General features: G+C 35.4%; 1 protein-coding gene across 7 annotated transcripts in view; it reads left to right on the top strand.

Annotated features, from left to right (window-relative positions):
* LOC143234107 (voltage-dependent L-type calcium channel subunit beta-2-like) overlaps window positions 1-22,277 on the top strand; it is a 178,555-nt gene that overhangs the window by 41,725 nt on the left and 114,553 nt on the right. For 2 of the 7 annotated variants that reach the window (XM_076471179.1, XM_076471177.1), the window contains exon 1: window positions 14,208-14,494. The exons of the other annotated variants lie outside the window; for them this stretch is intronic. Coding sequence is in view for 1 of the 2 variants with exons in the window: in XM_076471177.1 (XP_076327292.1) it covers window positions 14,474-14,494 (21 nt within the window). In the remaining variant the exon portion in view is untranslated. Of the gene's footprint in view, window positions 1-14,207; window positions 14,495-22,277 lie in introns of those variants that run through there. 7 annotated transcript variants of the gene reach the window in all.

Here is a 22,277-nt window from a genome sequence, read left to right as displayed (position 1 = left end):
TAACGTCCCCTCGGCTGAAAGGGCGAGCACCTTCGGTGTGCCGGGGATTTGAATTTGCGAGTCAAGCACCCTAATCACGTGGCCATGCCGAATAAAATAAAAGAAAGATATTTTGAATAAATCAGAAATGATGTCATCTACTTTTTGTTTAAAAATAATTGTTAAAAATATAAAATTATAACAAAAGAAAGTGACTTAATCATAATATATGCGTTCGGTTCTGTAAGCAAATCTATCTCAGAAGATATTTTGTTGCAATCTACGGTAAGATTAAGTGTTAATACTTTTAGCCTACTTGAGTAAGAAAGTGTATTATACTAAGGAGAGGCCCAGCATAGACAGATGGTTAAGGCACTCGACTCGTAATCCAAGGGTTACGAGTTTAAATCCCCATCGTAATCAAACATGCTTGTCCTTTTAGCCGTGGGGGCGTTATAATGTTTGTTTGTTTGTTTGTTTAGAATTAAGCATAAAGCTACACCAGGGGCTATCTGTGCTCTGCCCACCACGGGTATCGAAACCCGGTTTTTTGTGTGTAAGTCCGCAGACATACCGCTGTGCCACTGAAAGGCTAGCGTTATAATGTGATGATCAATCTCATTATTCGTTGGTAAAAGAGTAGTTGGTGAGTGGTAATGACTAGCTGCTTTCTCTCTAGCCTTTTATTGCTAAATTAGGGACGGCTAGCGCAGATAGCCCCTCGCATAGTCTTTGCGCGAAATTCAAAAACCAACTAATCACTAAGAAGAAATGCCAATGTTCCACCATCAATAAAACTTTTCCTTATGCTTATAAATTGTTGTCTGCCTTCCGTTTTATTACTTTTAGCCTAAAGTGAAAAACTTGCGGGATAAAAAAAGTTTGATAAATCACGGACAAAATATCTACTATTGTTTTCAGTAGGCGAAACATAATATATTTATATGAGAACAAGTTTATCAAAAGCGACATAAACCCATGTATTTTTGCTTTAACTTACAGATGATTTAATTTGTGTGTGTGTGTGTTTGTTTTCTTATAGCAAAGCCACACTAGGCTATCTGCTGAGTCCACCGAGGGGAATCGAACGCCTGATTTTAGCGTTGTAAATCCACAGACTTACTGCTGTACCAGCAGGGGACCTTAATGAGTGTAAATAATCCTGAAATAAATAAAGCTACTAACATTGTTTTCCTGGTAGAATTAGAAATTGAAAATACTTCAATATCTAATGCAGAATTTATATTTGAAAATTAAAATAATTGATAAGGATATCAATATACATAGTTTTGATGAAAATATTTTGCCTTTCCAATATATGGTTTACCTTCTTTTAATAGCCATGTACCATACAATTCTATTATAAGCATTATAACTTCGTAATTATTGATATTTTGTAAAATTTGTAATAAAGTACAATATTATAACTCAATAAAATACTAATTTTTGCATCAATATTTTATTATTATTGTTGAAATATTGATGCAAAAATTAATATTTGATTGAGTTACTGAAGAAACTTTAAATACATTTATTAAAATATGCTGTAACAAATATAAGAATGTATTAAATAATTATAAATAAATATAAATTAAAGAAATTTTACTAAAAGTGTCTGATAACTATTTTTAGTCGTGAATAAGGTCATTGAACAATTTGGCACTACTTTAAGCGAATGAATACCTTACCGCTTATGAAGGCTTGTTTAAAGTATAAAAATTGATAGTTAGAGTACACTTAATGGTTTGTGGTTTAGAGTTATACTAGTTAAGATAACCGGTTGAAACCATTCATACTAGTATAATTTGTCTATTGTGCTACTAATTAGTGACTTACCACCATACTGAGGGCTGGAATGTTAACTTCGGGAGGTAAGTTTATTTAACTTACTATTACCCTTCAAATGGTAATACCTTATTTTTTACTATTTTTTTTTTCATTTCATTTTTGTTTATTTTTTCTTCTTTGCTGTGAAGGGCAGTCACCTTCCCACAACTGCAGGGCGATGAAGATGTGGGACGTTGAGCACCCACATCTCGCTCTCTTTGTTTCTATTTCTATGTTTTTATTATTTTATTCCTTTATTTCATTTCTTTACGTGAGACTGATGGTTGGAGGTTAAGACTAATAGACGTTGTATCCCACCGCAATGTGGGTCCTACTTGCGCAATCGTTTCCAAAGCTTAGGGTACATTTTATATCCCACATTATAGCTTGTATCTTGGGGATCGTTTCAATTCGTGCAGCGTATTTTTTTTATTATTTCGGCTTCTTTTTGCTTATAACAAACTAACATTAGTCAAACGTTTTTATTTGCTGTTAAGGTGGGTTAAGGCATTCGACTCGTAATCTGAGGGTTGTGGGTTCGAATCCTCATTGCACCAAACATGTTTGCCCTTTCAGCCGTGAGGACGTTATTATGTGACGGTCAATCCCACTATTCGTTAGTAAAAGAGTAGCCCAAAAGTTGACGGCGGGTGGTGGTGACTAGCTGCCTTCCATATAGCCTTATACTGCTAAATTAGGGACGGCTAGCGCAGATAGTCCTCGTGTAGCTGTGCGCATAATTCAAAAACAAACAAACAAACTATATATACATATGTGTGTGTGTGTGTGTAATATATCTACTTATTAACGTGTGTTTATGCACATACCTGTTACTTACACTTCATAATTAGAATGGTTTATTTTCTAGTCATGCTAACTTTAGAGAAGTCTATGTTGCTATGCCATCATATGTATTAGAAAAATATAGTTGTTTTTTTTTACAGTAAATACAAATTAAGACAATAAAATATTCAAATGTATTGTACATTGTATTCGTAAAACATAATGTGAGTAGGCTGTTTCCAATAAACAGAGTCTACACCCATAATTAGGAACACCATGCATCTCTTCAAAATTATCACTTGTTCTTCCATCTGTCACTGGGTTTATTATCTCGATGTTAAGTTGTATCTTTAGTTCTGCCACCTATTGTTGAAATTATCAAATATCTCATTCAGTAGCGTAGCTCTAAACACACAGACATAAGTGGATTATTACAAAATGTATAAAAATAATACTTGAATAAACAAGTATGTAATTGTTCACTGTACGAATTGTTTCAAATAACTCGTCCCAAGTATTTAATTTCCTGTAAAGCTACTCGAAGTTTCGAAGTGAAAACTAGGGTAAAGGTAGTCAACCCCACTCATTAACTCTTGGATACGCTTTAATGGAATGTCTGCCGTATCATAATGCCCCAACGGCTGAATGGGCAAACGCATTCGGTGAAACGATTCGAACCTGCGATCTGCATCTAGAACGTCCTAACCCCTAGGCCATATCAGGTCCTAAAATTACTTCTCAGATTATTCTGTCGGAATATGGCTCAATTCTTTAAATATTCACTAATTTTTTAAAATCAAGATTTTAAGTCGTAGTTTTGTGCTGAGAAACGTTTTTTGTTGTTGTTAAGCGCAAAGTTGCACAATCATTATCTGTGCTGTACCCATAACTGTAATTCAAACATGATACTCTGCTCTCACCATATAGCCATTAGTCTCCGGTTGGTACAGCGGAAAGTCTAAGGATTTACAATCCTAAAATCAGGGGGTTCGATTCTCCTCCGTTGACTTAGCAGATAGTCTGATGGGGCTTTTCTATAATAACATTCATAGCCATAAATGGGACGAAAAAGTATATAAAGTAAAATTTAATAAATGTTATTGAAAAATCCATAATTAGTACTTCATACCCAAAGACTCAAAGTATTACACTGATAAATTCCACTGACTGGATGAATTGGTAATATCTTTTACCTATTGTTAATTTCTCCTATTAGTTTTAATCCAATGTAACAGAATTTAACTTGAAAAAGGTATCAAAATATTTTAATTTACAAAACTGTATTATTTTCAAGAGAAGGGGTGTTTCGGTTTTACTTGTTCTGTAAAATTTATTTATTTTATTGTAATAATTCATAAGTTTCTATTTTGACGAGCACGGATAGAGTCCTGACGTTTGGAGATAGTAAGTGGTAGGTTTATCAATTTTTCCATATATATATATATATATATATATATAAGATAAACAATAAATGTAAATTATCTTTCCACAAAAGTAAACAATCATCGATTGAATTGGAAACATGAGATAAGGTGAATTCCGTATAATGTTTAATGCTCAAAATTACTATGACTTGAGAAAAAGTTTTTTTTTAAGTACTGGTGCAAAGAAGTTTTTAGAAAAAAAAAGGTTTTAAGTTTGTGTCTTTGTTTTTTCTCAGTAATGTGTTAACATCAAAATATCATTTACTATTTTTAGGAATCTTAAATACTTGGTTGTATATTTGTTATATTATGTTTAGTAACAGCATTGTCTTTTCTTTCATTTTAATGTCATTACTTCCCTTGCCCACTGGCCTGGCATGGCTATGTCGTTAAGCGCCCAACTCGCAATCTGCGGGTTGGAAGCTCCATTCCATAAAACATACTTGCTCTATCAGCCGTGGGAACGTTATAATGGGAGGGTCAATACCATTATTCGTTGGTAAAAAAAGTAGCTCAAGGGTTGGCGGTAGGTGGTTATGAGTAGCAGTCTTCCCTCTAGGTTTTCACTGCTCAGTTATGGATGACTAGCGCTGATAGCCGTCGTGTAGCTTTGCGCAAAATTCAGAACGAACCAACCAATTTGTCAATGAAACTTACACCAATTTACTTAACTAATGCTCACCACGTGCTGTTTCTTATCATTGGCTTCACACTATAGAGGGTGATTTTCAGCAGGACAGAAGGGGCACGCGCAAGTATGGGTGCCGAGAGCTGTGACTGCCACTAATAAGTCGTCAAATGCGTGTGTAGGTCTTTGCTATTGTGCCACATAACTGGATAAGCTTCGAGGTGCAAAGCATATAGAAACCCCAAACCTGACAGAACTTAGCTATTCATCAGCACCGCCCAATAATTATAATTATTGAGCTACTTTAATTGAAAACTGTGATTTGACTCTTATGACGCGAATCGAGATTTTACAGTTACGTATCGCTAATCTTGGACTCACTAATTAGCAGTCTGTCACTCTTATATATATGTCTCCATTCGATTCCCCTCGGTGGGCTGAGCAGATAGCCCTTTGTGGCTCTGCTATTACCAAGACAAACATAGTCTATTTATACAACAGATTCAGGGTTTTTGGACCTGAAAGTATCGTGAGGGGATGCACGCAGATTGGTAAATTGAGGTAAAATATGAGGGTAAATGTTTAAATGAGAGGTTAAAGAAAACTAAGTAAGAGGGTAAGAGGGTTTAAAAGAAGATTCAGTTCAAGTTGGATACTACATTGTTTTGGTTACACACCATATTATAATTTTTCTGTTATTTCGTTAATATTATTATTTTTCTAACATAAATTAGCACGAATTAATAAATATTTTAAATAAGAGATTGTACACATATAAACACGCGTCTTTTTGTTTTCTTCAAGAAACAACTACAAACAACATTCAGGTTATAATTATAGACAAAAATTATCGAAATTTATTGGTACATGAAAAAACACTATTATTTTAACAGCTACCGAGCGATGGCGCCATAGTAGGAGTTAAGTTCTGTTAGGGCCCTCATGGTCAGGTGGTTTCGGCACTTGACTCGTAATCTGAAGGTTACGGGTTCGAATCCCGGTCGCACCAAACATGCTCGCCCTCCCAGCCGTGGGAGCGTTATAATGTGATGGTCAATCCCACTATTAGTTGGTAAAAGAGTATCCTAACAATTGGCAGTGGGTGGTGATAACTAGCTGCCTTCCCTCTTGTCGTACACTGCTAAATTAGGGACGGCTAGCACAAATGGCCCTCGAGTAGCTTTGCGCGAAATTCAATATTCAAATTCAAACTTTGTGCGATATTAAAAAAAAAAAAAATGTGTGCCTCAAAGAGGTTTGGAACGTTATATTGAAAACGCGAACACGATAGAGATGAATATTTTTAGAAGCTCGTTTTCTTTCTGTATACTAAACTTTGAGTTTTTTCACCGAGTGAGTATCTTGGCTTGTGGTATCAATTCAATACTTCACTTTTACTTTTTACGTCAGATAGAGAAGTAAAGCCACACAATATTTGTGTGTACGTAAAGTGTGTACGTAGTGTGCATGTGCAATAGAACACGAATGTTTTGATATATTTTCTGTTTAATAACTTGGTTGTCTGTTTTCTTAGAAAAAACCTATGCAGATTTCGCGTGATTACATTATATCTTGATATATGTATAGTATTTGATTTTCGTTTACGAAAACGTGGTTTGCTAGTTAATTGCAGCTTATTCGTTCCTAACTTTGTTTTTTAATTTATTTGATTAGGAGATTAATGTAGATACACTGCTGGCTAAATTCTTAAGATCAATCAACATAAAGAAAAAAATATGCATTTTGCGTTGTTAGACTCAACCACTTATTTGAGTAAAGCTTCGAAAGATGAAAATACGAAAAGGGAAAAAAAAAAAACAAAAAGCATTTAATAGTGAAAATGTGAACACTATGAAATTAGCCTAACTACTAGCTGGTCAAAAGTTTAAGATCATACAGAGACGAAGCGTTAATCGGTCGGTAAACACGTAACGAAATTTAGTCATTTGTGCTCAAGAATTAGCGTTGTCAAAATCTTCCAATGATATCTCCTGTGTTACATTGGGTAAAAAAATGGTAAAAGCTAAAAAGTTGACAGAGTTTGAACGTGGCAGAATTGTCGAGCTGCAAAAGCAAGGTCTCTCTCAACGTGCCATTGCTGGTGAGTTTGAGCGTAGTAAAACTGCTGTTGCAAATTTCTTAAAAGACCCTGAGGGATACGGAACGAGAATTTCAAGTGGCTGGCCCAAGAAAATTTCACCGGCGTTGAGCAGGAGGATTCGACGGGTTGTCCAGCAAGACACCAGCCGATCGTCGAACCAGATTAAGGCTTTTACGGACTCAGAATGCAGCTCAAGAACAATAAAACGGCATCTACGAGAGAAAGGCTTTAAAAACTGTAAACGTCTTCAAAGGCCACGCCTCCTTCCATACCACAAAACAGCTCGATTAAACTTTGCTGAGAAGCACCAAACATGGGACGTAGAAAAGTTGACGACGGTTTTGTCCTCTGATGAGAAAAAAAATTATCCTGGATGATCCAGATGGCTACCAATGTTACTGCCACGATAAGGATAATGGGTTAGTTAACTGTATCAAGATGCTGCAGACTTAAAGAGAGATTTAGATCATTTGAGGTATTGAGCCAATATATGGCAGATGATGTTTAACTATCCAAAAGTCTGTCTTAAGTCCGCAGACATACTACTGCGCCACCAAGGGTCCAGTTTTAAAGGGATTTTATTTAATTGGCATCATTTAATCTTTCAGTAAAACACGTCCCTAATGGATAAAAACTTTACTTCCAGCTATTATCGTAGATTCTGCATTTCGACTTGAAAGTTATATAAAGTAATCAGTCATTACTTAAACTAATTAACTTGGAGAGGAAAGAAACAATGATGAAAAAGTAGGTAAATTTAATTTGGAGAGTTTTAGGTACATGTGTTTAAAATATAACAACTGTTCATTACTTTAGCAGTTAAATGCTTTACAGTCTTGGAAGGGACGAGAAAAGTCATCACAAACTAAATTAAAAAAAAAATATATATATATATGTATTAACAGTGGATAGATTCTTGAGCTCCAAGCAGTATAAGTATGGGTATAGATGACACACGTTTTGCAGTGTTTACGTTTTAGACGTCAGCACTAAAATATTTTTCTTGCTTCTTCAAATCCACCTGTTAAATATTCGCGAAAATAAAAATGTAAAATTATAAAAAGTTTCAAGATTAAATTCTCGAAGGATATTTTGTTTCAAGTCGGAAATACTTGAAGTTTGATAAACAGTTTATTATAACTGCATATATATATTACCAGACGTTCACATACACAAACATGAATACGTAAACACTAATCTATACTGTATTGAATATATAAACTGTTTAAATGCTTTTCAAACCTTAGTCATTCGTATTCATTAGATAATTCAGTTTCGTGTATCACGTGATAGTATAAAACATCACCTTGAGTTTATGGTCTGAATTAGCTAAGATAAAAGTGACGTCAAAACAGGGTTGAAGTAACGACCTAAGTAGGTTAACCCTTGGAGACTTAATGGCTTGTCGAGTTAGTTATCATACAGGTATGTATAATGTTTGTTTTATTATATAAATATATATATATACCTTTCAAGAACAAGGCTCTACAAAGTGGCGAGATGTTTATTATATATTGTCTTACATGATCTTTATTTCGCCTTCTATTCTTAAGTTAGAAAAAATTAGAAAGGTAAACGATTACGAACTGTGCCTGTCATGTTTTTCTTTTTATCATGTTTCCCGACGGGACGGCAGTAATTTTATGGACTTACAACGCTAAAATACGGTGTTCGATTACTTGCAGTGGACACAACAGATAACCCGATGTGGCTTTGTTTTAAAACAAACAAGGACTTTTTAACATGTACTTCCACTCAAAGAAGTACCCAGTTTAACGTAACTTTTATTGGTTAAAACTTTTCCACCGAAAATTAGGCGTTAACATTTTGAAAAATCAAATCATTTAAAAACTAATTAAAAATGTTGTTGTGGTAGTCTTTACAGTGTTTGAAATCTTCGTTATTTAATTGGCTAATATTTTCAGAGAAATTATTTCAAAATTTGATATATTATGCGTATAACTTAATTCTGTTCATGACACTTGTTGCAGTTTTCATCGATTGGTTGAGGGAAATTTTCAAGACGTACCTTTTTAATCTTCAGATTAATAAAAGCTTTCGAAAAGCGAACTAAAATATTTCCCAACATTAAATCGCAAAACAAGTCTACTACTATGTCACGCGCTTCATTAAGGATGTTTCTTGTCATGGTTAGAAAACATGTCTTTTGTGTTGTTACGTACATCATTAAAGAAGTCTCCTGGCATAGTCACAAAACATGTCTTCTATTGAGTCATGAAATTCGTAAAGGAAATCTAACGCTATAGCAACAAAAGTTTCTTTCAGTTGAGACATTCACTTTATAAATGATGTATGTTAGGATGGTCACCAAATATCTCGTTTTATTTAGTCCTTAACCTCATAAATGAGGTCTCGTGGCATATTCTGAAAGCAACTTCTCTGTTCCTGACATAGTCATAAAACGTGTCTTTTTGTTGTGGCCCCCAATAATATGTCTGCGGACTTACAACGCTAGAAACCTTGGTTTCGATACCCGTGGTAGGCAGAGCACAAATAGCTTTGTGCTCAACTTCCAAACAAACAAGCTTTTGTTGTGTCACCAGCTTAAGAAACTTTATTGTCATTGTCGCAAAACATACCTCCTGTCGAATCACACACTTCACAACGAAAGAGTCTTGGCATAAGGCTTAGGATAGTCACAGAACATGCCTTTTATTCAATTACATTCAAAGAAAATCTTCCAGCATGCTCAAAAAAAAAGATACCTTCTATGAAATCATACACTTGTAAAAGAAAGTATCAAGACATAAGCCCAAAAAATACCTTGAGTTACGCACCTCATAAAGGAACACCTTTGGTATTGTGATAAAGGAAGGCTCTGAGCATAGATACAGACATTATTTCTGTCGAATCGCAAATTTCATTAAAGCAGTCTCTCGGCAAAGTCACCACAAAACGTATCTTATGTTTCTCATGCACTTAATAAATAAGTATATTAACATTATTATAAAACATACCCTCTGTCATTGTCTTCTATTGGGTTACACACACTTGAAAAAGGGAATGTCTTGGTATAGGTTTTAGCATTAGTCATAAACCATACTTTCATTGAGTCACAAACTTCATAAACAAAACATATTGTCTTAGTTACAGAACGCGAGTCATGGACAGAGCATGTCAATAACAGGCAAAAGATTTCATGGAAAGAAAACTATAATATTGGCTGAACGTAAATCCTTGGAAATAATAAAGTATAGAATAGACCAAGAGTTATTACATAGAGAAGAATATCCGGAGAATATCTGAGAAATATGTGGAAGTAAACCTACGCACAGGTCACCTAATATAGTTAAAAAAGTATATAAATATGAAACTACCAACTAAATTTCTAAATGAATACTCTGCCTAAACAACCTGTCAAATAATAAAACTCCCAGATATTGCAGTTTCACTTCTGATGAAGACGTTGAAACGTCAAAACATGTAGAGTGAACTTTTGGAATCTGGAGATTGCCTTGAATTGAAAATGCATTTTAATTATGTATCAGCTTTAATGTTCTCTATTATTTATTATTTTAGTATTGCTTTTGTTATTGCCTTCTGTTGAGTCATGCACTTTGCGATAGTCACGAAATGTATTTACTGTTTAGCCACGTAGTTCTTTAAGAATGTCTCCGGTCATAGCCACGAATAATTACTTCTGTTGGGTTACGCACTACGTAAAGGGAGTCTTCCGGCATAGCTATAAAGCGTATCCTCTCTTGAGTCACAAACTTCATAAAAGAAGTTTCGTGACAAAGCGACAAAATATTCCTTTTCTTATCACCCATTTGATAAAGGAAAACTCATGGTATAGTTACAAAACGTGGCTTCCTTGATGACGAGAAACCCACTTGAAATAACAATGTATCTCAGAATGGCTGGTATGGATATTAAAACTTATTGACAAGCAGAGAATAACATTTTGACTTTCCTAGGTTAACAAAGAGGGAGTTTGCAATTGACCGTTGCCGGGAACATGTCTTAGGGACGAGAGTGTAAATGGGTACTTGGATGTTAGGTTATTAAATAGTATAGATATAAAGGTCTTCCTTTATATTGGTTTAATTTTGGTCTTAGTTGTTGTATAAGTAGGGGTTCTTTGATTTTGCGTTTGTTTATATTTGTTTCCCTATTTAGTATCTGGGTGTTTTCTATGGTTATGTTGTGTTTATTTGACTTGCAGTGCTCAAAAACATGTGATGTTTCTTTTTGTGTTATTTGAATATGCTCTCCATTTGCTGGTTGTTTCTCCAATATAGAAGTCGTAGCAGTTGTTGCATTGTATTTTATAAATTATGTTTGTTGTGTTTGTCAGTGTAGTTTTTACATAGTATGGTCTTTAGTTTTGCAGCTGGTTTTTGAATAAATGTGGTGTTTACTGGAATGTTGTGTTTTGTTATAAGTTTTTCCAGATGTTGGTTATTTTTTTTTCGCTGATGTCGGGAACATATGTTTTGCAGTAGTGTAAGGTTTTGTAGTTTATTGTATATTGGGATTTATTTCTGTTTCTTTGCTCTTGGTCTAGGTGTGTGCGTATAATTTTTCCACGGTTTTTGGTGAAAATTTGTTGATGAAGTGTTGTTTTATTTTGTTGATTTCATCGTTAATTTTGTCAGGTAAACATAGTTTTGTGGCTGTGTTTATTTGGTTTCTTAATGTTTAGTTTTTGTTTTGTTTCATGTGCTGACTCTCAGGGAATGTATAATCCAGTATGAGTGATTTTTTTCTGTGGATTTCTGTTTTGAATTACATATCTGTTCTAGTGATCTTGAGGTTAAGAAATGTTATTTAGTTTGTTTTTTTCCTGTTCACAGGTGAACTTAATGTTGGGGTGTATCGAGTTAACGTGGTTGAAAAAACTAAGTGTGTGTTCTGTAGATGTGAATCCAGCAATTGTATCGTCAACATATCTGTACCAGTATAGTGGTGGGTGTAAAGCTGAATTCATCGCTTGTGATTCAATTTGTGTCATAAAAATGTCAGCTAGAGCTGGTGATACGGGATTCCCCATACTTAAGCCATTTATTTGTAAGAAGTTTTGGTTATTGAACATAAAGTTAGTTTTGGTGGTAGTGAATTCTGTAAGGGTTGCTGATTGGTTGCTGGAGGTGTGTATCAATGGGTTGGGGTCTTGGATTAAAGTTCTAATGCTATCTTGCAGGCTTCAATGGTTGGGACTTCTGTGAAGAGGAAGATTACATCAAAACTTGTCATTAAGGCTTTATTATTTAATTTATTAAAAACAGACTTACCTTTAAAATAGTCTTTGAAAAAGTTGCCGGCTGATGTTACATACTTAGAGAATGCCCACGCTATATATATTTACCGAGGTTATAGTTAAATGATTCATAAGTCGACATTATGGGTTGTAGTAGATATCATATTTGTGAGGTTTGGGGGTGCCGTATAATTGTGGTGTGCGTGAGTCGATTCTTCGTAGGTAAGAATAAAGGTTTTCTGAGATTGTATAGTTTTTTTCATTTTTATTAGTATTTTGTTTAAATGGTTTGATGCGCTTTTGCTGACCGACGCATTTAATAAACGAATTCTCAAAGCACAGTATTAAAACACGCGTTTCTTCTTCTTGATTTTTGAAGTTATAGTCCTTGACTATTTGTGAATAACTATATTTCACTAACATCTGTAATAGTTAGGCCCATACACGCAAAATATCTAGAGAAGAGTGCTATAATTTGTGACATCAAGAGACAACACATATTGGGCAAAGCACAATCACCATGCAACGCATATGTAGGGGAGGGGTTGGGGTCATGGGACTGTTTCAAGTCACAAAATGCTAATGCTTCCTTGGGTGAATGTAGACTAAATATCAAATATTTATTTTCAGTTTTTATAGATTTGATATCTTGTAGTGAGCAACATTATTTAACTCGTCGTAACATCAGATCCGAAGCTTTCACTTTTCTAATTTTAATCTGAAAAGTAAGCCCTGAAATTGAAAACCAAGTTATTTGTTAGCTAACAATAAAACACGTGCTAATAATACATGTATGCTGCATTAACGAATAATTTTGATATATTAGTTCTGTGTATGCTAAAGTTCAAGTTACAGTTCTTCATTACCTTTGTCGAAGATTTCCTCACTAACTGCGATATATACACTACATGGCCAAAAGTATGTGAACACCCGACCATCACACCCATGTGTGCTTGTCGAACATCTCGTTTCAAAACCATAGGCATTAATATGGAGTTGGTCCCCTTTGCTGCTATAACAACCTCCATTCTTCTGGGAAGGCTTTTCACTAGGTTTTGGAACATGGCTGCGGGAATTCGCTTCCATTCAGCCACAAGAGATTTAGTGAGATCGGGCACTGGTGTCGGGCGAGAAGGCCTGGCTCGCACACAGTGTTCCAGTTTATCCCAAAGGTGTTCGATGTGGTTGAGGTCAGGGCTCTGTGCAGGCCAGTCAAGTTTTTCCATACCAACATCAACAAACCATGTCTTTACGTACCTCGCTTTGTACACGGGGGCATTGTCATGCTGAAACAAAAAAGGGTTTTCTCCAAACTGTTGCCACAAAGTTGGAAACACACAGTTCTCTATAATGTCACTTTATGCTATAGCATTAAGATTTCCCTTCACTATAACTGAAGAGCCTAAACCATGAAAAACAGTCCCAGACCGTCATTCCTCCTTCATAAAACTTTACAGTTGGCACTATGCATTCAGGCAGGTTGCGTTCTCCTGGTATCCATGAAAACCAGTCCCAGACCGTCATTCCTCCTTCATAAAACTTTACAGTTGGCACTATGCATTCAGGCAGGTTGCGTTCTCCTGGTATCCTTGAAACTCAGATTAGTCCATCAGACTGCCAAATAGTGAAGCGTGATTCATCGCTTATTGGACTTATTGGAAAGGTGGCATCCTATGACAGTACAACGATGAAAGTCATTGAGCTCTTCAGTAGGAGCCATTTTACTGCCAATATTTGTTTTATGGAGATTGCATTGATGTATGCTTGATTTTGTGCACATGTTAGCAATGGGTGTGGCTGAAATAGCCGAACTCACTAATTAGAGTGGGTGTCCACGTACGTTTGGCTACGTAGTGTACATCTATGCAATGCAAGGTCGTCAAAACTCGAAAGGTGTTAGTTACATCGACATCTGGTTTTCAATATTATGTTGTGTTGGTAAACTGTCTAAGGTAACTAATATGTGTATTTAGCATTCAGTACAATGTTTTCAAAAGATTCTAAAACGACTGAATCTTGTGTGGATTTCAACAGGATGTGGTAAAATGTATTGTTTTAACTTAAAATTCTATGTCAAAAAATTATTTTTTCTACTTTCTTCATGTACATTAACTTTTTTAAAATATCCAAATATAAATATTCTTTAAAATTTATTGAGCGTTAAGCAATGACAGCAAAATGTGCAGGCTTCTTTAACTTTTTGGTTACTGGAATGTGTCGCGTCTGACCATCAAATTACCTGTGTTCGATCCTGTTCGGTTTTATTCCACTGCAGTCGGTGATGATACTAAGAATACAGATACCTGTGCTCGTTGAGCACACTCCCTGAGGCGCGCACGTGCTCGATCGTTGCAGACGATGCCAGGGATGCGTTATGAAACGCTGCTCTCTATTGGCTATGATGCGAGCTGAGAGGAAGGCAAACTAAATTCTGCCAGCGAGCGAAGTCGAATGTACATGTACCGACCGAGTGAGCTGGGTTTTCAAGGATTGATGCCACCAGTGTTTCAATGAAACTCATCGAGAAAACCGTAAGTATTGTCTAATCTTTTCTGACAAAACAGATATTTCTGGAACTCGCAGCAAGTTTTAACCTTGATATAATTCCGCAGTAATCATCAGGGTCTTTTGTTTAGGGCTATGCATAAAATACAAATAATACAGTCATGGTTTGTTGACGATCGGAACACGCAATCTTGTTTTTTCGTGGAGAATAAAGTGATTTCAGTTTTAAAAATTTGATTTCGCAAGCGAATACTATGAAGTTTTTAATTGCGCGTTAATAAGATAATAAGATAATCATTTTTACTGTTTACACAATAACAAAACATTGTAAGACAAGTGTTTATAAGGTGTAGAGCACGCTTCGGAGAGCTACTTTGGTCTTTTGAAATGATAAAGTGTTGAGCTTCCTTTAACAACAATAACAAACCGAGTTTCAGTTTCATAAGAGTTATAAGAAGTGTTACTTTTTTGTGTGGCCTGGCATGGCCAAGCGCGTAAGGCGTGCGACTCGTAATCCGCGGGTTCGTGCTCGCGTCGCGCTAAACATGCTCGCCCTCCCAGCCGTGGGAGCGTATAATGTGACGGTCAATCCCACTATTCGTTGGTAAAAGAGTAGCCCAAGAGTTGGCGGTGGGTGGTGATGACTAGCTGCCTTCCCTCTAGTCTTGCACTGCTAAATTAGGGACGGTTAGCACAGATAGCCTTTGAGTAGCTTTGTGAAATTCAAAAACAAACAAACAAACTTTTGTTATAGAATATCGACAATAACTCCTAGAAATAACATTCTTGTGGTTAATAGGGGAATGAGTTTACTTGTTTATTTGATTATTTACGAACCGAATAATGTCAGTCCTAGCTGGTTGTTTGTTATAATGAATGCTTCGCGTCCATATTTCAGTTACTATTAATCAAACAAAGTAATTTCGAACGAAAAAAGTCAAAATGTTAAGGCTATATGTGTGATCATGGTATTAGAATAACGGATAATATGTTTACCAGATTCTGTTTTGTTGAATACCTAGCCATTTCTAAATTTCACTACACTAGAAAGAATACAGCTAATCAACACCATCTGCAGCCATTTTGAATAGTGGAACTGACTGTCCCCTTATACTCTCTCTCTCTCCACCCACCCCATACACACCCATATACATAGCTTAAAGATTGCGAGTCGAGCGTTCTAAACTCCTTGAATACGGTGTGGCTTTGCTATAAGAAAACATATACACATCTCTTAAATCATATTATATTGTTTTGATATACACATAAAGTATTTTCATCACTATAAAAACAAAGATAAGTTTTATTTGTTTGTATTCACCTGTAATGGATCTGTTACTTCCTTCACAAAGGACCTGGCATGGCCAGGTGGTTAAGGCGCTCGACTCACAGTCTAAGGTTCGCGTAGCTTAATTCTTTTCCCACCAAATATTCTCGCCCTTTCAGCTGTGGTAGTGTTATAATGTTACAATGAATCCCTCTTTTCATTGGTAGAAGAGTAACCCAAGAGTTGGTTGCGCATAATATTCAAAACCTAACCAAACCTTCATGAAATAAAATCTACAAGAAAAATATTATTTATCGGTCTTTATAGATATTTATTTATAAAATACCTGAGTTATCATTGATGCAAAGCACACAGAATTTCCTTGGGCAGCAATATATCTTAGTCCAGGTTAATTTGTATATCTTTGCATTATTGCTGTGGTATTTGTCTTTGAATCTGAAAGGCAAACAGTGCTCTAAACGGCCATGTTAGGCATAACCATTTTAACTTAGAACTTGGACTAGCTGAATGACACTAGCCAGCGACACCCGCCACAAATGTAGCTACCCTAAACTGAATAGCGGAACTGATTGCCATAATCGCGATTTTATTTACAACTAGAAGTACTGAGGACGTTTAATGACATGTGTCAATTGGATCCTAAGGTCTTACGATTCGATAACGCTGTTGATAAAATTGAAATAATTCCTCTAACTTCGAGATACAATTACTTCGTATGAAATACATCTTTCACATGGCAGGTGAGTGAGGTTTGTTCATAAAAATTAAAGTAACATTAATTAAGAGAAATTAATTAAAGTAAAATTAAAGAAGGATCGAGAAATTACCTGCACGTTACAAAAAGGAAAAACATATACTTAATATTTTATTGACAAAAACGAATTGTTGTACCTGATACACCTGACACCATTCAATGAAGATGCTAACCAAGAGATCTAACTCCAGACTAATATCAACTTACAGAAACACAGCATGAAATGATTTCTTGCTATCAAATAAGAGTAACGCCGACATCTTTGTGCAGCAACCAACTAAAGTTTTTTTCGTAGTTTAATGACAAGTTATTTAACTTGACAAAATTATGGTTATATACTAATTTTAACCATTACAGGATTTAAAAAAAAAGTGCTCATGAAATTTAAAGTCAAAACAAAAACTATTTTTACGTGTCTTTACTCTTAATGTAACATAATTGTTTATTCACTTTGACTATCAATTTATTTGTTTTGTTCAGTTCCACGCAAAACTGCTGTTGAAGGCTGTGTGTACTAATCATCCAGGGGCCTGGCATGACCTAGCGCGTTAAGGCGTGCACTTTGTAATCTGAGGGTCGCGGGTTCGCGCCCGAGTCGCGCCAAAACATGCTCGCCCTCCCAGCCGTGGGTGCGTATAATGTGACAGTCAATCCCACTTTTCGTTGGTAAAAGAGTAGCCCACGAGTTGGCAGTGGGTGGTGATGACTAGTTCCCTACCCTCTAGTCTTACACTGCTAAATTAGGGACGGCTAGCACAGATAGCCCTCGAGTAGCTTTGTGCGAAATTCCAAAAAACAACAAACAACTAATCATCCATAATTTTCGAGTGCACATACTATTATTGACGAAGGGAATGGCAGCTAGTCAACGCCACCTAGCAGTAGCTATTGGGATATTTTCATTGAATAGTGGAATTGTATCATTCTTGTCATGAATAAAACGGCCCTAAAGTGCGTAACGTGATTTACGTGGGGGTTAAAATGAATGCAAATTATGGGACCTCAAATACACAGTCCAACATGCTAATTACTGGGTCTCGCGCGCTTGGCTTAAGTTTTAAATAAACTTGTCTACCTTTTTAAACTTTGTGTTGATTTCGTTTGCTGCTAAGCACAATGGGCTATCTCTTTTGTGTTTAGATCGGGTATTGCAACACAATTTTTAGTGTTTGAGTCGCCACGTTTAGAGCTTATCCACTGGCAGGGTGACATGGGATTACTTGTAAATACTACTCAACACCCCTGTAAATAATGATTACTTGTAAATACTACTCAACACCCCTGTAAATAATGTTTTGGTAAGAACTAAAAGCTTTTATTTTTTCCTAGTGGCATGGCCAGGTGGGTTAAGGCGTGCGTCTCGTAATCTGAGGGTCGCGGGTTCGCATCCCCGTCGCACCAAACAAGCTCGCCTTTTTAGCCGTGGGATCGTTATAATGTGACGGTTAATCCCACTATTCGTTGGTAAAAGAGTAGCCCAAGAGTTGGCGGTGGGTGGTAATGACTAGCTGCCTTCCCTCTAGTCTTACACTGCTAATTTAAGGACGGCTAGCGCAGATAGCCCTCGAGTAGCTTTGCGCGAAATTAAAAACAAACAAACAAACAATCCTAGTGGCACAGAGGGATGCTTGCAGATTCGCACTGCAAGACACTGGGTTTCGATGCCCGTGGTAAGCAGAGCACAAATAGCCCATTGTGTAGCTTCGTGCTTAATTACAAACAAACTAATTTTTTCTAGAACCACGAGGGACGTGGGTTAGTGGGCGCTTGTATTGTGAGGGTCGATACATGGTATTTTATTGCAAAAACGCAATCCGCACTATAGGAGTGTAGGTGTGCAAGAGTCATAGTCCAGTCTCACTATTCAATCATGCAAGAGTTTTGGGTAGACGAATTTAGACTAGCTTCGTCGTCTGTAGTCAGTCAGTTGAAAATGGGGAACGGGTATGCACAGGCAACTCTTTGTGTAGCATTACGCGAAACAAAAATAAAATTTTCCAAACCATTCGCAAATCTATATTTTCCTGACATTGAAATCCAATCAGTTATTTCATAATTAATGTAAGGATAATAAAGCATCTGTTAATGTGATTAAAACTGTGTGGTTTCTAGCTTTAAGATTTTTGTGTTTTAATTGTTTAGCATTATGTTACACCATGAACTTTCTTCATTATACTCACCGCAGATATCAAAACTGAATTTTGGCATTATACGTTTTGAGATTTTTCGCTAACTGCTGTCGAGGGTGGTGGTGGGGAATTAAGTTCAAATTAGTTCATAACACAACTTCAAAACTATGTTAAAACACGAACTATTGAGCGTTTGATTAAAGCAGTATCTAATTTGCATAATCCAAGTGATAAAATAGCTTTAGGTTTCATACAGAAATATTTTATCCACTATTCGTACCTTTAACCTTCTTCGTTATATTGCACAACAAACACGCTTTAAAGGGCACGAAATTGAACATTTATGAAATGGCAAAGTAAACAACTACTGCCCTTATTCAAGATATTCCAGGTGTAGTGTACATCACTAGTTCGTATTATTTCAGCAATTTTTTAAAGAACTTATACATGAAAGACAGATTTTATCCTGTGCTCTAAATGCACTCCTGAATTCACGAAGTAGCCCTCCACTTGATATGGGAACATTCCACAGCGTGAGATGAGTTCAACTAAGTGATTTCAAGATGAATAGAGCCTGCGCATTAAAGTGTTATATTGTGCAATGGATCAAAAACATGTTCTGAATTAATCACGGCGTCGTAGCGTGAAACCAATAGCTAAGCCAATTCTAATACGGAGGCTTTCAGTTTAATGTGTAACTAAAATACTGAATACCCCTGCTGAATTGAAGATTAAAATGACCAAGTTTCACGTATTTGATCAGTAATTTTAAGTTCGTAATTTTCAAAAATACATATTTTTAAACCTTATTTTAGCATGCAGACTCGCATCTTTTTTATTATGTTTTTCATTTTGTATTTTATACAGTGGTTTTCTAAAAACATCCATTGATATAGTTTCCATAACATTACTTTTAACAGCACAATAAAGTTTTAAATAGTGGGACAAATGTATTCGTTATTTAATTTATTTTTATTTTTTCTGATGCTGAGGACTTTCTTTTCCCACCAGCTGTTAATCCCATTGGATCTTCTTTCGTGTTATTCTAGTTTGTTTCTTGATGGATCAGCATTAAGTTTACTGATTTGCAATACTAACACCCTTGGTTCGATTAAAAGCGGAGGACAGAACGCAGAAAGCTCATTGTGCATATTTACGTTGACTAAACAAACAACCAACAAGCTACCCACCATCCACATTTAATTTTTACGGATTTATTTTTCTGGTCAACTTAACAATAAACTGATTTATTGTGCCAGTTTATACTTTATATATTTTTCAGTTCCTTACTTGTTTTATACATTTTATTGCGTTGTATTGTTATTATTCTCTTCTGTAATCCATTCTCCTATACATAGTTTTTCAGTATTTTAAACTGAAATGTGGGAAGTTTAATGCATATTAAATAACCTTATCACGGTTGTTTTCTGTTTCATTTCGTGTGTAGCCGTACCAGAATAGTTTTTATCATTAACCTTAACAACATAAGATATAGAATAAACAGATGAGAATTGTATTTGTAATTGTTTCACTTCAATTGTATGTTACAGATTTATATTGCTATTTTTTACTAAAAACCATTGAGAATCGCATTTGTAATATCGCTTCAATATGCTGGTTCATATTTTATCATTAATCTTAGTAAGACGTAGATATTTTATACGAATAAATATGTATTCAGTTCGATGGAAGTACAACGAGGACAATCTGCAGTGCTACATACGAGTTTGTCAACAATACCCAGAATAAGGAATTAATTTTCATTAATCAGAATGAAATGTTTCATTGATAAGACATTAGAATTTTTTCTTCCGGTGATCAGGTGTTTTACAGTTTTAAGTTAAAAACTGCGCTTGCTCTTTGTCGGATAAAACATTTACAGTATAATAGAAAAGTATTATTCAGTCAACTTTGTTACAAACATTACCCTTCCAAGTAGCACAGACTGCAGACTTACACCGCTATAAAAAGGGTTTCGATACCCATGGTGACCAGATCACAATATAACTCATCATGTAGCTTTGTGCTTAACTTCAAACAAACATTTGTATGAATAACCTAAATAACCGTAGTTATTACTTTATTTGACCCAAGTCAACAAATGAAAGGAATGTGTTGAAAAAAGTTCAGAAACTAAAAACTAACCCAATAAATAAGGCAACTAAGTTTAAAAACTATCCCAGTGTGAAATATGAAATCCTAGAAAAACAAAATCTTTGAATAATTAGAATGTATTGATTCATGAGCTTGGTGTCCTCACGTTTATCGGTACTTTTTTCGTAATACCAATAACATCTCACGAGGTTAAGTCAGTTTAGTCCTAAATCCACATGATAGTCGAACAAAGCATATTGAACCTTAAATAAAAACAAGTCACTTTTATATACTTGAAGTAGAAGCTGACTGTTATTAAAGTAAAATTATTTCATAATTTACACACACACACACACACACACACACACACACACACACACACACATATAGTCTTCATCGAGATTTGGTGGTACTTAAGGCTTTTCACCATTAATTGTGTAAGTGCAATTACGATACAACTTTAGATCCTTTAGATACTATAAATTAATGTTCTAATCCGTGATGACAAGAAAACCCCTTGTAGAGAAATTATACATTTAGAAACGGCTGGTATAGTGCTTTCTCTACCCATACCAGCCGTTTTTAAATATATAAGATTAATGTTTTGCTTCGAGTTCAGGAAGAAATTTGTGCTATCTAAAGCTATAAAAAAATATACACCTTAATACTATGAAGTTATTTCAGTTTACGTAACGACCCACATAATTTCCGGTTCCCTTTGTAGTGAAGTTAGTCTAAAATCAGAGCTTTAATTGTATTGGGTATCGAGCAAGTGGAGTTAAAAAACGTACATTCGAAGGACAGAATAGAGAAGGTTGTGGAATTCGAAACTTATCTGGCTATTGCAAATACTGGCATGCAGAATTACTGGATCAAATCTCACCTTGTTTCAGGTTATACTTAACCATAATATCACACGACAATTTGCCTCCCTTAAAATTTCAGATGGAGTCGAAGTAACATTTTTATACGTTCTATCGCAAAGAATGGAATCTCACAGAAGTTAGCTTCATTCGTATTATATTAGTTACCTTTAAATATTGAATGGGATACGCTGTGTTATGACGAGAAATATTTAGTATATTTTGTAACACTTAAGGAAAATGATTGAACCGAAGAAGTTGGTAGGCATGTATGGTTTACATGGTGCCTCTACGATCGATAACGCGCAGTTGAACATGCATGACGAAGTGGCGTGATAGTTGTGCTCTGTATTACATTACGCCTAAATGTCTATCTCTCACAGACATGTATTTCATAGCTTTTTCTTTTTATATAAAATTTTTTCTAGTAGCTAACATTTCGCTGAAAGTAAAACACATTGAGACACGTTTACGTACACTTTTCAACTAGTACTGATTTAGAACTAACTTCTAAGTTAATTAACAAACTCAAGTATTTCGGACAAGCAAGATGTAAGAATAAAACTTCACAACGCATAGTAAACAACAACGCTAGATATATAGAATATATTCCAAACAAAAAACACAATCATATTGAAAACAATATATTTTTATGAAGTTCGGAATTGCTATCACTTCAAT

This window comes from Tachypleus tridentatus, chromosome 12 (assembly GCF_004210375.1).
Source record: "Tachypleus tridentatus isolate NWPU-2018 chromosome 12, ASM421037v1, whole genome shotgun sequence".
Taxonomy (NCBI): Eukaryota; Metazoa; Arthropoda; class Merostomata; order Xiphosura; family Limulidae; genus Tachypleus; species Tachypleus tridentatus.
The sequence above is the reverse complement of the archived record's forward strand: the minus strand, read 5'-3'. Positions and strand labels throughout refer to the sequence as shown.